Source organism: Lithobates pipiens, unplaced genomic scaffold, assembly GCF_037356315.1.
Source record: "Lithobates pipiens isolate NorthernLeopardFrog02 unplaced genomic scaffold, aLitPip1_a1.2 Scaffold_8, whole genome shotgun sequence".
Lineage (NCBI taxonomy): Eukaryota > Metazoa > Chordata > Amphibia > Anura > Ranidae > Lithobates > Lithobates pipiens.
The window spans coordinates 51,802,727-51,819,507 of NW_027507903.1; the positions used below are offsets into that span (position 1 = coordinate 51,802,727).

The 16,781-nt window shown below is 40.7% G+C and overlaps 1 protein-coding gene across 26 annotated transcripts in view; it reads left to right on the forward strand.

Moving 5' to 3' along the window:
- The window catches only part of PPIP5K1 (diphosphoinositol pentakisphosphate kinase 1), a 332,491-nt gene that overhangs the window by 290,046 nt on the left and 25,664 nt on the right, over nucleotides 1-16,781 (forward strand). For 14 of the 26 annotated variants that reach the window (XM_077473361.1, XM_077473337.1, XM_077473343.1 and 11 more), the window contains one exon: nucleotides 2,638-2,817. The exons of the other annotated variants lie outside the window; for them this stretch is intronic. In XM_077473361.1, the coding sequence (XP_077329487.1) occupies nucleotides 2,638-2,817 (180 nt within the window). The remainder of the gene's footprint in view (nucleotides 1-2,637; nucleotides 2,818-16,781) is intronic. 26 annotated transcript variants of the gene reach the window in all.

Consider the following 16,781-nt stretch of genomic DNA (forward strand, 5'->3'; position numbering starts at 1 on the left):
AGGCACTGTAGTTCAAATATGCTATCAAAAGCAAAGAGATGATACATTTAGGAAACTTCTATAAAAGGTAAGCTCTGTAAAGCGGTAGGCTTCTGTCTCCTATACTGTCTATTATATTATGTTGCTGCAATAATCTGTTATCACAAAAATCAATATGGAATTACTAGAACATGGGTTCCACAAAAGCTTTTTTTAAAGGCAAATTCCCCCAGGTGATGTCATATGTCTATAAGCACAAAATGTTTTAATACACATTGCTCCCTTCCCTCAGGAAGCTAGGTAGGCAGGTCTCTAAACTGCACTAGTCCTTAAAATTTGTCTGAAGTTGCTTACTCACTATAAAAGAGAAACACTAAAGGAAGGAGCTTACTTGGGATAATCTAGTAGCGATTTGAATCCAGCAGACACGGGTGGGTTCGTCAAAGCGGACCTAAATTCTAAAAGTAAACAAGGCGCAGTCAATGGGTGGCCCTCACAAAACCCTGTGAAATGTAGCAGATTATGGAAAAAATGTTCCTTATGAAGTTGCCTAGGCCTTCCAGGTTTAAGTTTTGAGGCTTGATGTCCTCATTCCTCAACCTCTTAATCTATCTGGTTAGACACCTTAGTGGGAGCAGACCTGGTGACATCAAGCTTGCAAGATCCTTAAAATAATATGATTGAGAACCATTTACTTATATATAATATATAATATATAATGTTTTCTTTTTTTTCTGCACACTATTTTGCTTTTTAGGCTATGTGAGTTTACTTTGAAACTTTAAATCTGCTTTAGCTTACATGTTGCAGCAGGTTATTGGGATAAATCAATAGGTAATGCAGAAATCCTTTTAACTGTTCTACAAACTAAATATAGAATGTAAACATCCTACAAGTGTAAACTCCGAATATCAATGTATTCTGCTTTGACCACCTCAATACAAATATATATAATTTTTTTTTTTTCATTGTATTTACTTGTGCTTGATATGGCTATATAATAGAAAGTTAACTATATGCACTGCCTTTATAGGCATAACCAATAATAGTATACGATATGAAGTTTAATCATCTCAGACGCCTTTTAGAAATTAACATGAGGCTTGATACTTGGAGCAGGAAGTTAACATTAAAAGCTAATCTGAACGTTGCATTTTAACTTCATGTTTCATATGTTCAAATTCACTTTTCTATTTAGTTGTCCTTTAATCCTACTAGCAACTATGTTAACTGCAAAATTTATGAAGAAAATGTATACAAATATATTTAGGTTTCCTAAAGTTGCTTTGTGTAGCTAGTGTTAAATGCAATGACAATTAGTGTTTGTTGATCAGTAGATATTAAAATATGCAAATATAGGTAACATTTTACAAAGTATTGTATATAAATTATACCAATGAAATGTTAAAGTGGTTGTAAACCCTTACAACGAACTTTGACCTACAGGTAAGCCTAGATTAAGGCTTACCTGTAGGTCCAAGAAATATCTCCTAAACCTACACGCTTTAGGAGATATTTGCCGAAAGACAGGCACCGCTGTCAATGGCGATATGCCGCGAGTGGCGGCTCCCGTGCGCATGCGCGGGAGTGACGTCATCGCGGCTTCGCCGAATGACAGCGGCGCAGCAGCGAGACCCACCGAGAAGATGGAGGCTCCAGACTACAGGGGACAGCGGTGACTTCGCTGGCTCCTGTGTCAGGTAAGTGACACATAATGGACTACTATGTGATGCATAGTAGTCCATTATGCTTTGCCTTTGCAGGGAATCAGAGGAAGTAAACCCATCAGTGTTTACTTCCTCTTTAAGCAACAGTAGGCCAAATATAGGCCAAATATAAATTCTGAGCACAAATGGTAGCTAAATACAGCACACTGTAATGAAGATATTCATCTATTCTTGTATTTTTCTAGTGTCTTTAAAAACAAACTAAAATTCAATGCTAATGAATAAATAGCATAGGATATACTTCAACATTGATATCTTTTATCTTAATGCATTAAACTACAACAGATGTGTTTTTTTTTTTTTTAAGCGTAAGCTAATAGAGATGTGTTTGTTTAGCACAATGTCTTCTTACAGTGAGTTAGAATTGTTTTCTAATTAGTGTATAAAGGCAGATAACATTATTCACAGCAATATCTAGTTTGTGGGGCTCATTTAGATGAGTGATGAGCTGCATTGTGCAGCCACAACTCCATTTACTGAGCATTTAGATGCTATGTTCAGTGTAGCTGCTGTTCCTACACAATACAAGTGATCACTGCTATGGGCATTGGCCTTAATTCTTCAAGCAAAACACACATAAGCTTCTCAGGAAATGCAGAGCTGTGAGCTGCACCTACAAGACACAGCTCACCTCTCATCAGAATGAGCCAATAGATATTATTTAATCCTGTATTAGCTTTATTTAAGTGTTGGGTAGAACCTGTAATCCAAAACAGTCAGGGTAATGTATTTCCATAGCCTCTGTGGCATAAGCTGTTAACATTTATTTTTCATTCTAGCATGATTTATCAGGATCTTCCATCTGCTGTTTGACACATTTCAAGATGCTTCATCACATGTTTATTTTGCTTATTTTTTTTTCTCCTTTTCATATCGCCATCCTCACGCTTTTCTTTTTCCTTGTCGCTTGTTGTGGGCCACTTTCCTGTAGAATGCCTGGAAGACCACGAGGTCACCCAGCTGCTGCGCTGCTTTTCCTCTGACTACCCTCAGACTCGGAACATCTGTCTGGATGGGGCCATGGCCCACCATCTGCACCAGTGCTCCTACCACCTGCGTCTCTTCAAGAACTGGCTGACTTCGGGCCAGGACGATTTGGAGTGCCTCTACGGTACTGCACGCTTGACGCTGTGCCCTCTGCTATTATGGCAGGGACAGTTCTACTGTCTGCTTTATGGAATGCTATGTGCGCTGAGAAATAATTCCAAACAACTGCACTACAGTTTCAGACAACTGCCTTTAAATGTCTGTCTGGTTATTAACCTTCCTCAATCATCCTGCAGTGGTTTGCTTTTTGTGCATTTTCTGTTGCATTCAGTCATATTTGGCTGCTCAGTTTCTAAGTTTGCACCTCATGAGCTTTGCTTGATTGCTGTGTGTAATGAAAGAATATGGCAAGCAGGTATTTTTTTTTATATTTCTGTGTGTTTCAGTCTGTAGGTCAGGTGTAAGTTGCTAGATTGATTAGGTATGAACATAGCCTCCAAAAAGCTGAAACCTCCAAAAAAAGGGTAACACAAAAAGTATTGAAAGAAGACAGTCTAAAACTAAACTAATGTTCAGCTAAAATTACGTTTCAATTTCATTCAGTTCAGTCAGACACTGTTACATCCCTTGGTGACACTTCAACAGAATTCCTTCCTTCAGCACTTTACACAATGTCCATTACAAACTTAGCAAGGGGATGTCACATGTGGTGCCTTGTCTGTGAAAATATGAGGACTCCAGCAACAAAGTCGGCTACCTTTTAAAAGCAGCAGCAGGTGGGTGGAGCTTGGATATTGAGGACTCTGTTACAGGTCTCCAAGATATACAATATCTCACAAAAGTTAGTACACCCCTCACATTTTTGTAAATAGTTTATTATATCTTTTCAAGTGACAACCCTGAATAAATTACACTTTGCTACAATGTAAATTAGTGAGTGTACAGCTTGTATAATAGTGTAAATTTGAGGTCCCCTCAAAATAACTCAACTCGCAGCCATTAATGTGTAAACTGCTGGTAACAAAAGTGTGTACACCCCTAAGTGAAAATGTCCAAATTGGGCACAATATTGTGTCAATATTTTGTGTGGCCACCATTAATCCCTAGCACTGCCTTAACCCTCTTGGGCATGGAGTTCACCAGAGCTTTACAGGTTGCCACTGGAGTCCTCTTCCACTCCTCCATGATGAGATCACAGCTGGTGGATTTGAAGATGCCCCACAGATGCTCAATAGGGTTTAGGTCTGGAGACATGTTTGGCCAGTCCATCACCTTTACCCTCAGCTTCTTTAGCAAGGCAGTGGTCATCTCGGAGGTGTGTATGAATACTGCCCTGCAGCCCAGTCTCTGAAGGGAGGGCGATCATGCTATGCTTCAGTATGTCACAGTACATGTTGGCATTCATAGTTCCCTCAATGAACTGTAGCTCCCCAGTGCCGGCAGCACTCATGCAGCCCATACACGATGCTTCCACCACCATGCTTGACTGTAGGCAAGACACACTTGTCTTTGTACTCCTCACCTGGTTGCCGCCACACACACTTGACATCATCTGAACCAAATAAGTTTATCTTGGTCTCATCCGACCATGGGACATGGTTCCAGTAATCAATGTCCTTAGTCTGCTTGTTTTCAGCAAACTGTTTACAGGCTTTCTTGTGCATCATCTTTAGAAGAGGCTTCCTTCTGGGAAGTCAGCCATGCAGACCAATTTGATGCAGTGTGTGGCGTATGGTCTGAGTACTGACAGGCTGACCCACCATCCCTTCAACCTCTGCAGCAATGCTGAAAGTACTCATAAGTCTATTTCCAAAAGACAACCTCTGGATATGATGCTGAGCACGTGCACTCGTCTTTGGTCAACCATGGCGAGGCCTTTTCTAAAAGGAACCTGTCCTGTTAAACCGATGTATGGTCTTGGCGACCGTGCTGCATCTTGGTTTCAGAGTCTTGACAATCTTCTTATAGCCTAGGTCATCTTTATGTAGAGCAACAATTTTTTTTTTTTTACAGATCCTCAGAGTTCTTTGCCATGAGGTGCTATGTTTAACTTCCAGTGACCAGTATGAGAGAGTGAGAGCGATAACACCAAATTTAACACACCTGCTCCCCATTCACACCTGAGACCTTGTAACACTAATGAGTCACATGACACCAGGGAGGGAAAATGGCTACTTGGGCCCAATTTGGACATTTTCACTTAGGGGTTTAGACATTAATGGTGTGTTGAGTTACTTTGAGGGGACAGCAAATTTACACTGTTATACAAGCTGTACACTCACTACTTTACATTGTAGCAAAGTGTCATTTCTTCAGTGTTGTCACTTGAACAGATATAATAAAATATTTACAAAAATTTGAGTGGTGTACTCACTTTTGTGAGATACTGTATATGGGGATTAGTAACCAATGAAAGCATTCTGGATGTAGATACACTTTAAACTGTTTTGAAGTTATGTAATGAAACTAAGCGTTCAGATAAATATCCTGTGTGTAGCTCATACTGTATGCCCAGGCCTACTTCTCCAACTGCACCCATGCCCGATAAAGTTAGTTGCGTTGTCAGAATATTAATACAATGTATTCTGTTTAATGCTTTTATGTCCAGTTTAAAGGAGTGTCCTTTGATCTGCATATAATCTGAAAACCAGTGGGAAAATTTTTTATTCATCCTTTAGTGGTTGTAAAGGCTGAAGATTTTTTACCTTAACCTCTTGCTGACCAGCCGCCGTCATTTTACTGCGGCAGGTTGGCACAATCCGGGAACCGTCTTAGCTATACGCCGGCTCACGGAATAGGGATAGCAGGTGCGCGCCCGCTGCACAGTGGCCAACGGTCGCGGGCAGGAGACAGAACAGAGACGAGTGTGTGTAAACATACACTTCCCTGTTTTGTTCTGAGAGGAGTGACGGATTGTGTGTTCCTATTAGCTAGGAACCATGATCCGTCACTTCCTCTAGTCAGTCCCCTCCTTCAGTTAGAAACACATAGCAGGGAACACAGTTAACCCCTTGATCACCCTCTAGTGTTAACCTGGCCAGTGACATTTTTACACTAATCAGTGCATTTTTATAGCTCTGATCGCTGTATATATGCCAATGGTCCCACAAATGTGTCAAGTGTCCGCCATAATGTCTCAGTCCCGATAAAAATCACAGATCGCTGACTAGTAAAAAAATAATAAAAATGCTATAACTCTATCCCCTATTTCGTAGGCGCTATAACTTTTGCACGAACCAATCAATATATGCTTATTGTGATTTTACCAAAAATATGTAGAAGAATACATATCGGCCTAAACTGAGAAAAAAAATTCTTTAAAAAAAAAAATGGGGATATTTATTATAGCAAAAAGTACAAAATATTGTGTTTTATTCAAAATTGGCGCTCTTTTTTTGTTTATACTGCAAAAATAAAGAAAGCTCTATTTGTGGGGGAAAAAAAGGACGCCAATTTTGTTTGAGAGCAGCGTCGCACAACCACGCAATTGTTAAACCAACACAGTGCCGAATCGCAAAACATGGCCCGGTCATTCAGCAGCCAAATCTTCCAGGGCTAAAGTGGTTAAAGGAAAAGTATAGCCAAAGCTTGTTTGGCCCTACTACTCCTGTGGATCATAGGTGTGCAGTTCGGTTTGCACTCCTGTGACCCATTTTCAGCAGAGAGCGGGCTGAAGTCTGCTCCTTGCTGACATCACAGAAGTCGTTCCAGGCTCCACGTCATGACAATGGAGTCTGAGCCTGCCAGATACCTGGACCAACACCCAGCTCAGCCTCTCAGCAAGCCTCTGAGAGCCTGAGGCGGCCACCCCCTCCACAGCCCAGCACTCCAATGAGCTAGGAGGGAGCAGAGCAGAGAGCTGTGACTGACAGCAGCTCTCTGCTTGGGGAGCTGTGAGAACCGAGTGATCGGTGGTGATTCGATCACTTTGTTCTCAGTGTAGAGGCGATGGGGGACAGATGCAGCATTGGACCGATGCTGCATCCACCTAGGTAAGGTGTGATTCAGGAAAAAAATACTTCTCTTTTAATGCATTCTCTGCATTAAGGTGAATAACCTTCAATTCCCAGCTCTAGCGCGAGCCCACACAAGTGCCCCCTAAGCAAGCGGCTTGCTATGGTGGCACTAACTAGAGGGAAGGAGACAGGAGTGATGGTAGGGAACTTAAGAGGAGGTTTGGAGCTAGTAAGTATAACACATTTGTTTTTTGTTTTTTAAATGTGTACAATCACTTTAAATGTAATCAGTCCTAATTGGCTCCTCAGTTTCCTTCCTTTCGCTATTACTTCATTGCTATATTTTTTTCCATTTTAGTTTGCTTTGTTCATTCATAAAATACCTTTAAATGAATTAGTCACAATCTACCCTATACGGTGGGGTTCCCTGAATTGGAATGGTGAAATACTCATTTGGTTTAGGAGTGCAGGGATAGGGTTTAATTCATACTTACCTTATTCTGGGCTCTGATAGGCTTCTTCCATGGGAATGGTCCAATGCAGCATCCTCCCGTTTCAATGTTTTTATTGAAATTTTCACAAAAAAAAAAATACAATCTTTACTATCCATAATAATTGAGCTAACCTCGTCCATATGAGGTATCCTCAATTCTCGTTTAGAAATTCAGACGTGGTTTAAGGCTAATACTATGTATCTGTTATATACAGTTAGAGCCTCTATGTTTTATAATTCAAGGTCACTCTTCTGCTTATAACTTTTATATATATTATAGACTCTCATTGACCACTATAAGTATGAGTAAAAGGGAATGGATAGCTGTATAGTGAGACTGCCACATCATTCAGCTCCCTGAGATCAGAATCTATTCTTCAGGGGTACTCACTGTTCAGGGATTATAGGGAACAAATCGGGCGACTCTCTAACTACGGTAAAGACCAAAAGAGAAAAAAAAAAAAAAAAAGGAAAGGATGAAGGAAAAGTGTGAAAGTAGAAAAATAGAAAGTGAACCTGTGCTCCAATTCCCACCATTCAGAGACCGCTCTAATCGGGCAGAGATCTGGGATCTCCCGTCAAATATTCAACCCAGGGGTCCCAAACTTTCTTGAACATCTGCACTTTATCTTGTAGTATCGCTGTCATGCGTTCATTAAGCATAATCCAGGAAAGTTTGTGCTTACGTTGTGCAAATGGCAAGGCTGCAGTTTTCTAGGATTTTTCAATAATATTTTTGGGGTTTTGACGCCATCTCCACCTTACTGCCCAGCAGTGCCTGTCTCAGGGATTTCACTAGATTTACCTGGATGAGGGTATAGATAAAATTGTATACCCTAATCCAGTAACCTCTTACCTTAGGACACTGCCACCACACATGCTACATGGTGCCCTGCTGTCCGCATCTGCGGAAACATGCAGCATCCTCTCAAAGGCATTTTGGGCCTTGGTCACAAGCTTGCCTCCTTGCATACAATTCATGGTTAATAGCCCTGAACAGTATGTGATGAGGCTGAGGGACTGCCCAAAGTCCAGAGCTTTGGGCAGAAGAGAACAGTACTGGAGAGAGAGATGAGCTAATATGGTTTTCCCTGCACCCTTAGTCTTTACAAGTCTTTAACCCTTGCAGTGGGGCACCCCTGTACTTTATTGAGTTTAATTCCTTGAGTTCAGCTTTGAATTCATTTTTAAATAACATGCCTTGCTTTGTACCAGAAACACCATTTTAGTGAAATTCTAAATAGGGCAAATCACATGATAGAGTTTGCACCATTTATTTACAATAACATTAGTTGTTTTAAAATTAACCTGGTAAAACTAGACAAAAATCTTATGTGTTTCATTTTGATATATCAGTATAGATTATATAGAAAAAATATATAGAAAGCTATATTTTCAAGACAATACTACCTAAATAAAGTACCTAAATAAAGTATTTTTTGTCCCCCAAAATAGAATATATTTATTATGCTACTACCAAGAAGAATGGGAAACCTATTTACAAATGAGTCGCATTTAAATTGATTGTAAAGGCAGAAGGTTTTTTTATCTTAATGCATTCTATGCATTAAGATAAAAAGTCTTCTGTGTGCAGCAGCCCCCGCCCCTCTAATACTCACCTGAGCCTCATCTAGATCCAGCCAAGTTGTAGGATTCTCTAGGCTGCTTAGGGCTCCCCTCTTCATTGGCTAAGACAGCAGCGCAGATGCCATTGGCTCCTGCTGCTGTCAATCAAAATCATTCAGCCAATGAGAGAAAGAGGTGGGGCCAGGCCATGGCTCCGTGTCTGAATAGCTGCGGCCCGGCTTGGGTGCCCCCATAGCAAGCTGCTTGGTGTTGGGGCACTTAACAGGAGGGAGGTGTTAGGAGCACCACAGAAGGCCAAAAGAAGAGGGTGATCGGGGCTGCTCTGTGCAAATCCACTGCACAGAATGAGTAAGTATAACATGTTTGTTCTTTTTAACTAAAAAAAAAAATTACTTTAATAGGCTTAAATGCTAAAAAAAAAGTATATACAAAACTACAATGTCCTATATTTCAGGTTACCATTCCTTGGACATATTGGCGGCATTAGTTTTCTTTTTTCAGACTTTTCTCCTCTTTATTTTAAACTGGTTTTCCTGTGATTAGCACACTTACATTCTTAGGGTGGCTACACTCTCCATTGTATCTATTGAGTGAGACCGCTTGTCACCTTAGGACAGAACTGCAAACACCTGTTACTTTATTTACACAATGGGAAAGGCATTAGTAGTTTACAGACAATATCTTGGAAAGGAAGATAGAATTGTTTGTTGATTCAACGTCCAGGAGGTGTCCAGGCATTTCTGGTAGCATCAGCTGGCATTTTCTGTAGCTGCTGAAAATGTTTTTAGCCTGAAAAATGAAAACTAGATCAGCCACCACACCTAAGGTCTGGTACACTGCAATACATTACATTTTTGATTTGGGTTTAAATATCCTTTACTGTTAGCTTCCAACATTAGGCTAGATCCAAACAAAGATGTCTCTCCAAGACCTGAAAAAATGCACTGTGATATTAGCATATGTTCAATTAAAATGTCTTAATTAGGGGTTTCATTTTATTTAATCATTTTAGATTTTTAACCACATGTACTGTACCAACTCAACCCATATTTTTAATTAAGGGGAAGTTCTGTAACATTGTTGGAAAGCATGATATAACTGTAATCCGCCTACAGAGCAACTATTCGTGTTTAGGGACATGGTGGCCAAGACAAATTCCTGAATGTGGTTGCATGGTGCTTGAACATTCAGCAGTCTTCTAATGCAGCTGTCATCAACCCTGTCCTCAGGGCCCACTAACAGGCCATGTTTTATGTTTTACCTTGGGGAGATGCAGACTAGATACTACAATCACTGAGCAGCAAATGATATCACCTGTGATGTATTTCAGTTATCTTGCAAACCTGGCCTGTTAATGAGTTGAAGACCACTACTCTAATGGCCAGCTTAAGGATCGGTTTTACCCTTCGTAAATAATTGTAGTTTAGAGAGAAGTCAGAAATGTATTCAGAAATATAGTAGGTATTATTATTTTGTTAATTCATCATATATTTTGATAAAAAAATAGGCCAATTTATGATTTTAAATAGATGGACAGCCTAGCTTGGTGTTTTAGGGTTACACTTAGAAGTGCTTTATACCAGTGGTTCTGACAACAACCTCGGTCCTCAAGAACCCCCAACAGGCCACGTTTTGGGAATTTCTTTTAGATAAAATACCAAACCATTGACTTGCAAACTTGCAAACATGGCCTGTTGGATATACTTGAGGACTGAGGTTGAGAACCACTGCTTTATATTACCCACAGACATGAGATGACCGCTTCTTGATCCAGCTGTTTTTTAGATTATCAACATAACTGGAAGTAAATTGGGGTGTTGAATTCTGCAGGTTCTTCTTTTCTTAAGGACTGTGGGGGACATTTATCAAAACTGCCTTATTGTTTACAGTTACTAATCTGTCGATCAATTGCAGGTTTGGGACAGATGTCATTTCTGTTCCCAATTTACGTAAAAATGTGGCGATTGAACCTTTCTGCGCATGTACCCCTTAGCTCTGCTAAGTTTTGCAACAGTCCCGAGGCTGATTTTCATCACTAAATTAGTTCTTGTAGATGCAGCACAAGGGAGAAAATAAGCAGATAGTTTTGGTCCCAAAAAAATTGTAATCATCTGTTTTATAGGTACCTCTAAGTTATTTGATTTGGGAATGTTTATAGTGCCATTGATCCTTATAGGCTTCCAGAACAATCACAAAATTAACATTTACAGTCCTAGAGCAAGGAAACCCCAGCTCTGAAATAACTTTGGCCGTATATTTAATGTATACTGCAATCAACATTGAAAAGTAAATCTTTAGATAAACGCAAGTATTACTGACTACCTGCTTTGTGGTTCCAGGCATTGCTGTACATCCAGGGCCGTCTTTAAGGCAGGGCAAAAGGGGGAGCTGCCCTGGGCCCTGTCATTGTTGTGGGGCCCAAAGCAGCTGCCTCATACTTGCCAACTGTCCCAGTTTACATTGCCTTGTCCCTTGAAGTTTTAGTCCTGTGCTGTTACTAATGCTGCCCAGCTCTGCCCTATTGTTGTGTACAGATGACTCACCTGCAGATCTGTGTTTACATGTAAATACTGGCATTCATATGTAAATAGCAGCGACATGCATATGTAAATAGATGAGGCCAACTGCATTGATATGTAAATAAAGGCAGCATTCATAGGTATACCATGCCCCCCTGCAGTGAGGAGAAGATGTGCTGTAACCTATAGCAACCAGTGAGCAGTATTACTGTACAGCAATCTCTAGCAGCCAATCAACAAGCAGAAATGTGCTGTAACCTCTATCAACTAATCAGGGAGCCTTAAGGAGTGCTGTAACCTCTAGCAACCAGTCAGTAAGCAGTAATGATATGCTGTAACCTCTGACAACCAATCGCAATTGCTGCCTGATCTGATACAGTAAACTGATTTTAAGTCTAGCTGCTATTTATTTTATGTCTCAGAGAAGGTGGAGAACGAAATTGCATGGGGGGAGGGGGGCCCTAAGAAAATTTTTGCCCAGGGTCCAATCAATATTAGACAGCCCTGTGTAGATCATTAGTCCCATTCCAGTCTATTTTGTCAAAAAATTGGTTATCTTAAACCCCTGCTTTTGATGCAGGAGAGGAATCTCTAAACACACAACAGGTTCTTTGCAGTGATACAAAAAGCCAAGGGCTGGATACAAGACCAGAAAGCAAGTGAGTGGTCTTTATTACAGAAAGCTCCTGCACACAGGCAAAGTATAGTTGGTATTTGCTAGATTACTACAGTTATGGAACAAATACACAAATAATACCACAATGAAAATAATCATACAAATCCCCCTTGTATTTAGACCATATTCATTTAGTACTTATTTCAGCTTTAAGGGAAGTTTAGTGAACTTTCTGATTTTAGTGCAATGTTTCTTGCATTTAGTAAAACATTGACTGGCTTGCCTTTTAGCTTGAATGTGGGAGTTTTACTGTCTCTTACCGCATGCATATCATCATATTCCTTACCTAAATAATGTTTTTAATTACCGTATATACTCGAGTATAGGCCGACCCGAATATAAGCCGAGGCCCCCAATTTACCCCCAAAAAAACTGGCAAACTTATTGACTCGTGTATAAGCCGAGGGTGAGACATGCCTGTCCATCCCTGTGTGTGTGTCCGTCCATCCCTGTGTGTCCGTCCATCCCTGTGTGTCCGTCCATCCCTGTGTGTCCGTCCATCCATCCCTGTGTGTGTGTGTGTCCATCCATCCATCCATCCCTGTGTGTGTGTGTCTCCATCCATCCATCCATCCATCCCTGTGTGTGTGTGTCTCCATCCATCCATCCCTGTGTGTGTGTGTCTCCATCCATCCATCCATCCCTGTGTGTGTGTGTGTGTGTGTGTGTGTGTGTCCAGCCTACCTGTGTCCCGAGCCTTTGTCCCGAGCCTCCGTCCCGTGCCTTGCCTCCGTCCCGTGCCGTGCCTTGCCGCCGTGCCTTGCCTCCGTCCCGTCCCGTGCCGTGCCTTGCCTTGCCTTGCCTCCGTCCCGTGCCCTCTTCGTCGGCGCCTCGGCGGCCATTGTAAAATTCAAAAGCTGCGCCGCCGCCTTCGCCTGTGATAGGCGGAACACTGAATTTCCCAGCAGCCTGTGTTCCGCCTATCACGGACATCGTATCATCCTCGTCCGTAGTACGAGGATGATACGATGTCCGTGATAGGCGGAACACAGGCTGCTGGGAAATTCAGTGTTCCGCCTATCACAGGCGAAGGCGGAGCCGGAGGCGCGGCTTTTGAATTATAGAATGGCCGCTGTCTGTCTGCTCGACACGCTGATCGAGCGGGCAGACAGCGATGACTCGAGTATAAGCCGAGGGGGGCACTTTCAGCCTCAAAAAAGAGGCTGAAAATCTCGGCTTATACTCGAGTATATACGGTATTTCTTTTCTGTAGGAAAACAACATACTTTTCACTCAAATCTTTTTTTATCATAAAAAATTACCCACTATAAAAAAATCTTTATTAGAGAGGTAATTTATGTTTAAAGATATTGGCAGGAAACCTACAATACAGTATGCCTCCAGCAGTTAAGGAAATGCAAGTTTCAGTCTTATAAAAGCACGTGTACACCAGACTGAACAAATCCAAGGTGCAAGGCAGCCAAAATTGTAGCTGGCATTTTGGAGTTCCCAAAGATTGCTTGCCAGCATTCTCCTAGATAGTTAGACACATAAACTCATACAATGGCATCATGTTGAGATTATGGGGCAAATTTGCAGTCACAATCACTAGATTTTCTGACATTTGAAAGCAATAACTCTGTTTTCCCAAAATTTGCAGTTGAAGAAACGTCATTGTTTGTATGCATGTCAGCATTTGTCTGCATTTTGAATCATAGGTAAAGGACTTTGGAGCACTTATTTGCTTATGATGACTTTGCTACCTAAAGTGTAGACCAGTTGCATGTGCAAAAAGCATGACATTATGAAAAATGAATAGAGTTTCTGTATGTTGTGATGTACTTGCAAATCATTTTTTTTTTTTTTCTACATCGTACTGATGATTTTACATATTTCATCTACTGTTTGTTACTGCAGTTGATCTTACTCAATCATCTGTGAATTTGTTTTTGTTTTTCTTTTTGGATTCAGTTTGTGCGTATGTTGGTCATTGTGTTTATTGGTAAAACGTTAATACTCCATATAAATGTGTGTTTCATCACTGCAAACAAATGAAGACCAGATAAACAGTACGTGTGCAGTCAGTTGTGTGGTGCATAGAAGAATAATATGGTGCATAATGCAAACCAGAAGTAGCTATATTGGTCATTTGTTTTCAAAACTTCTTTTTATATTCAGGAATGTTTGTGCATGTCTCATGTCTACATTTCAAGGCTCCCATTAGCGTAACACAATGTGCTGAGAATTTGTTCTTTAGTTACTTTTACAGGTTAGGCCCAAATGACAGGCTAGTTGAAAAGGCTAGGCAAATAGGCTTACAACGTATAGTAATGTGCTGACATTGAAAAGGTAAATTGTTTGCTCTAAGGCAAGGCTACTGTGAACTTTTGATTTATACAGGTTTTTTACCATTTAAGCAGGGCTTTAGAATTTGCGAACCAGCCCGAATCTTGTCCACAGTAGAGATTTGCTTTCAGTTCTGGGTCTCTTGAAGAGAGGACTCCTTAAGCTTATAGGAAAGACAAAAAATAGAAATAAATTCCACACTCCTAAGTCCCAAATGAAATAAATATTCTTGGGTTATGGATCCCCCTATTTATTATAAATAGGTATTGAAGTCTCTATACTTATGATAAACTAATCTATCAAAGCTCTTATATAGTTAATGGTGATGGTACAATAATAAGGTTAGCTATTAAAAATAAACACACTGCTTAAATAAACAAGGGTCTTATACATTTCCCAAGAAAATAGGAATACTAACATAAAACACTAAAAGAAAATATTAGAGCATATGAAACAAAAGAACATCAATAATAATTTATGTAAGCTCATCCTCTTTGGTCAGTATCTTCAGCTGGGTTCAATGGCAAAGTAGTTAAGAGAAGTATGGGATTTTTTTCCCCCATAATCCCACTTACCTAGGTGGATGCAGCATCGGTCCCCCGCCACCTCTGCACTTAGAACCGAGCAAACGCCACCAATGGCTCAGTTATCTCAGCTCCCCGAGCAAAGAGCCACTGAGAGGTGGAGACTAGCATCAGTCCAGGCACCTGGCGGATCCAGACTTTATTGTCGTGATGATGCAGTGACTTGACTAATTCCAGTGACGTCAGCAGAGAGTGGACTTCATACCGCTCTCTGCTGAAAACAGGTCAAAGGAGTGCAAAATGAATTGCACTCCTGTGACTAATAGGAGAAGCCCAGCCAAACGAGCACAGGCAGGACTTCTCCTTTTAAAGAGGAAGTAAACCCTGATTAGTTTACTTCCTCTTTCATTCCCTGCAAAGGCAAAGCATAATGGACTACTATGCATCGCATAGTAGCCCATTATGTGTCACTTACCTGACACAGGAGCCAGCGAAGTCACCGCTGTCCCCTGTAGTCCGCCGCATCCATCTTCTCGGTGGGGTATCGCAGCTCCGCCGCTATCATTCGGCGGAGCCGCGATGACGTCACTCCCGCGCATGGGCACGGGAGCCGACACGCGTGGCAGCTCCATTATTGGAAATGCAGCGCTCAGTGCGCCTGCGCGCCGCTGTCTACGGCGCATGCGCCGTACACAGCGGTGCCTGTCTTCGGGCAAATATCTCCTAAACCGTATAGGTTTAGGAGATATTTCTTGGACCTACAGGTAAGCCTTAATCTAGGCTTACCTGTAGGTCAAAGTGGTTTGTAAGGGTTTACAACCACTTTAAGGTAGTTGCCATGTTTTTAGATCTTCTGTCATGTTTCTATTGGGAGAACTTCATCTTACTGTCTGGTCATCAGGAGAAGAAGTAAGAAAAATCTTGACAATAAAAACTGACAGAAGGTACCAACACGACCCTGTTCTATCCAAAACAAAAGTTCTGGCTGCTGTATCATTTGGAGTTGCATATTTCATTGTGTATCATTCCATGCCAAGCCATCATCAACCCAGGTGATGGCCTTTTGCCTTTTATCTGCTAGTGTGGCGAGTCTGTGCTACCTCCCATCCTGTTTGTCACCTGACATTAAATTTTTCAAACCTGATCAGGCAGTGATCATCTAATGGCAGTGGGTACTTTTTCACTTAAGAGTTAGTAGTGTAGTTGATGATTTTATTTTTTGTAAAAATCCATAGTATGTTTTACTTTTCTAGTAAATTTGCTATGTCAGCCCAATTACAGGTTCTTCTAGTAAACATCTCTCCTTCCATCATAATATGGGGACCATGACCATCTGAACACAATATAGCCTGCTTGAGAGCTATTTTATCTTAAATTAACTCAAAACACTATATATGAGAACAGCACTTGTAACTATCCATCCAACATGCTGAATGTGAACAAAAAAAATCCTTTTGTAAACAAGTGTCCAAATGTGATAAAATGTAGAGGTTTGCTTCTTGAAATAACAATCACTACTGTGACATCACCTCATGGAAAAACAGTCACCAAATGTGGCCTTTTGGACATTTGAACACTTCTTGCTTACAAACTGACTTTTTGTTAATTTTTCAGCATTTTGGATGGACAATTATAAGCACTGCTCCCATATATAGTGTTTTGGTTTATTGCAGTTTGCAGTGTTATCACAATTTAATTATCTTAAATGAACTGCCTATTATCAGTCTGCTGTTTAGTTTAGTCTTAATGACAACTCATAGGTTTCAGTGTGCTACAAATAAGAAGATTTATTCTGATAGGTTGCTATGAACTTTACTGGGGTTTACCATAATGCCCAAAAATTTAATTATTTAAATTTCTTTTGTGTAAGTATTTAAAATAATATAAACATTATATATTGTTCATCTGACTAGGTAGACGGCATAGAAGATATAATGTGTTAAGTACAGTTCTTTAACCACTTCAGCTCCGGACCAATAAACACCTTAAGGACCAGAGGTCTTTTTGCAATTTCGCACTGCGCTGCTTTAACTGGTAATTGCGCGGT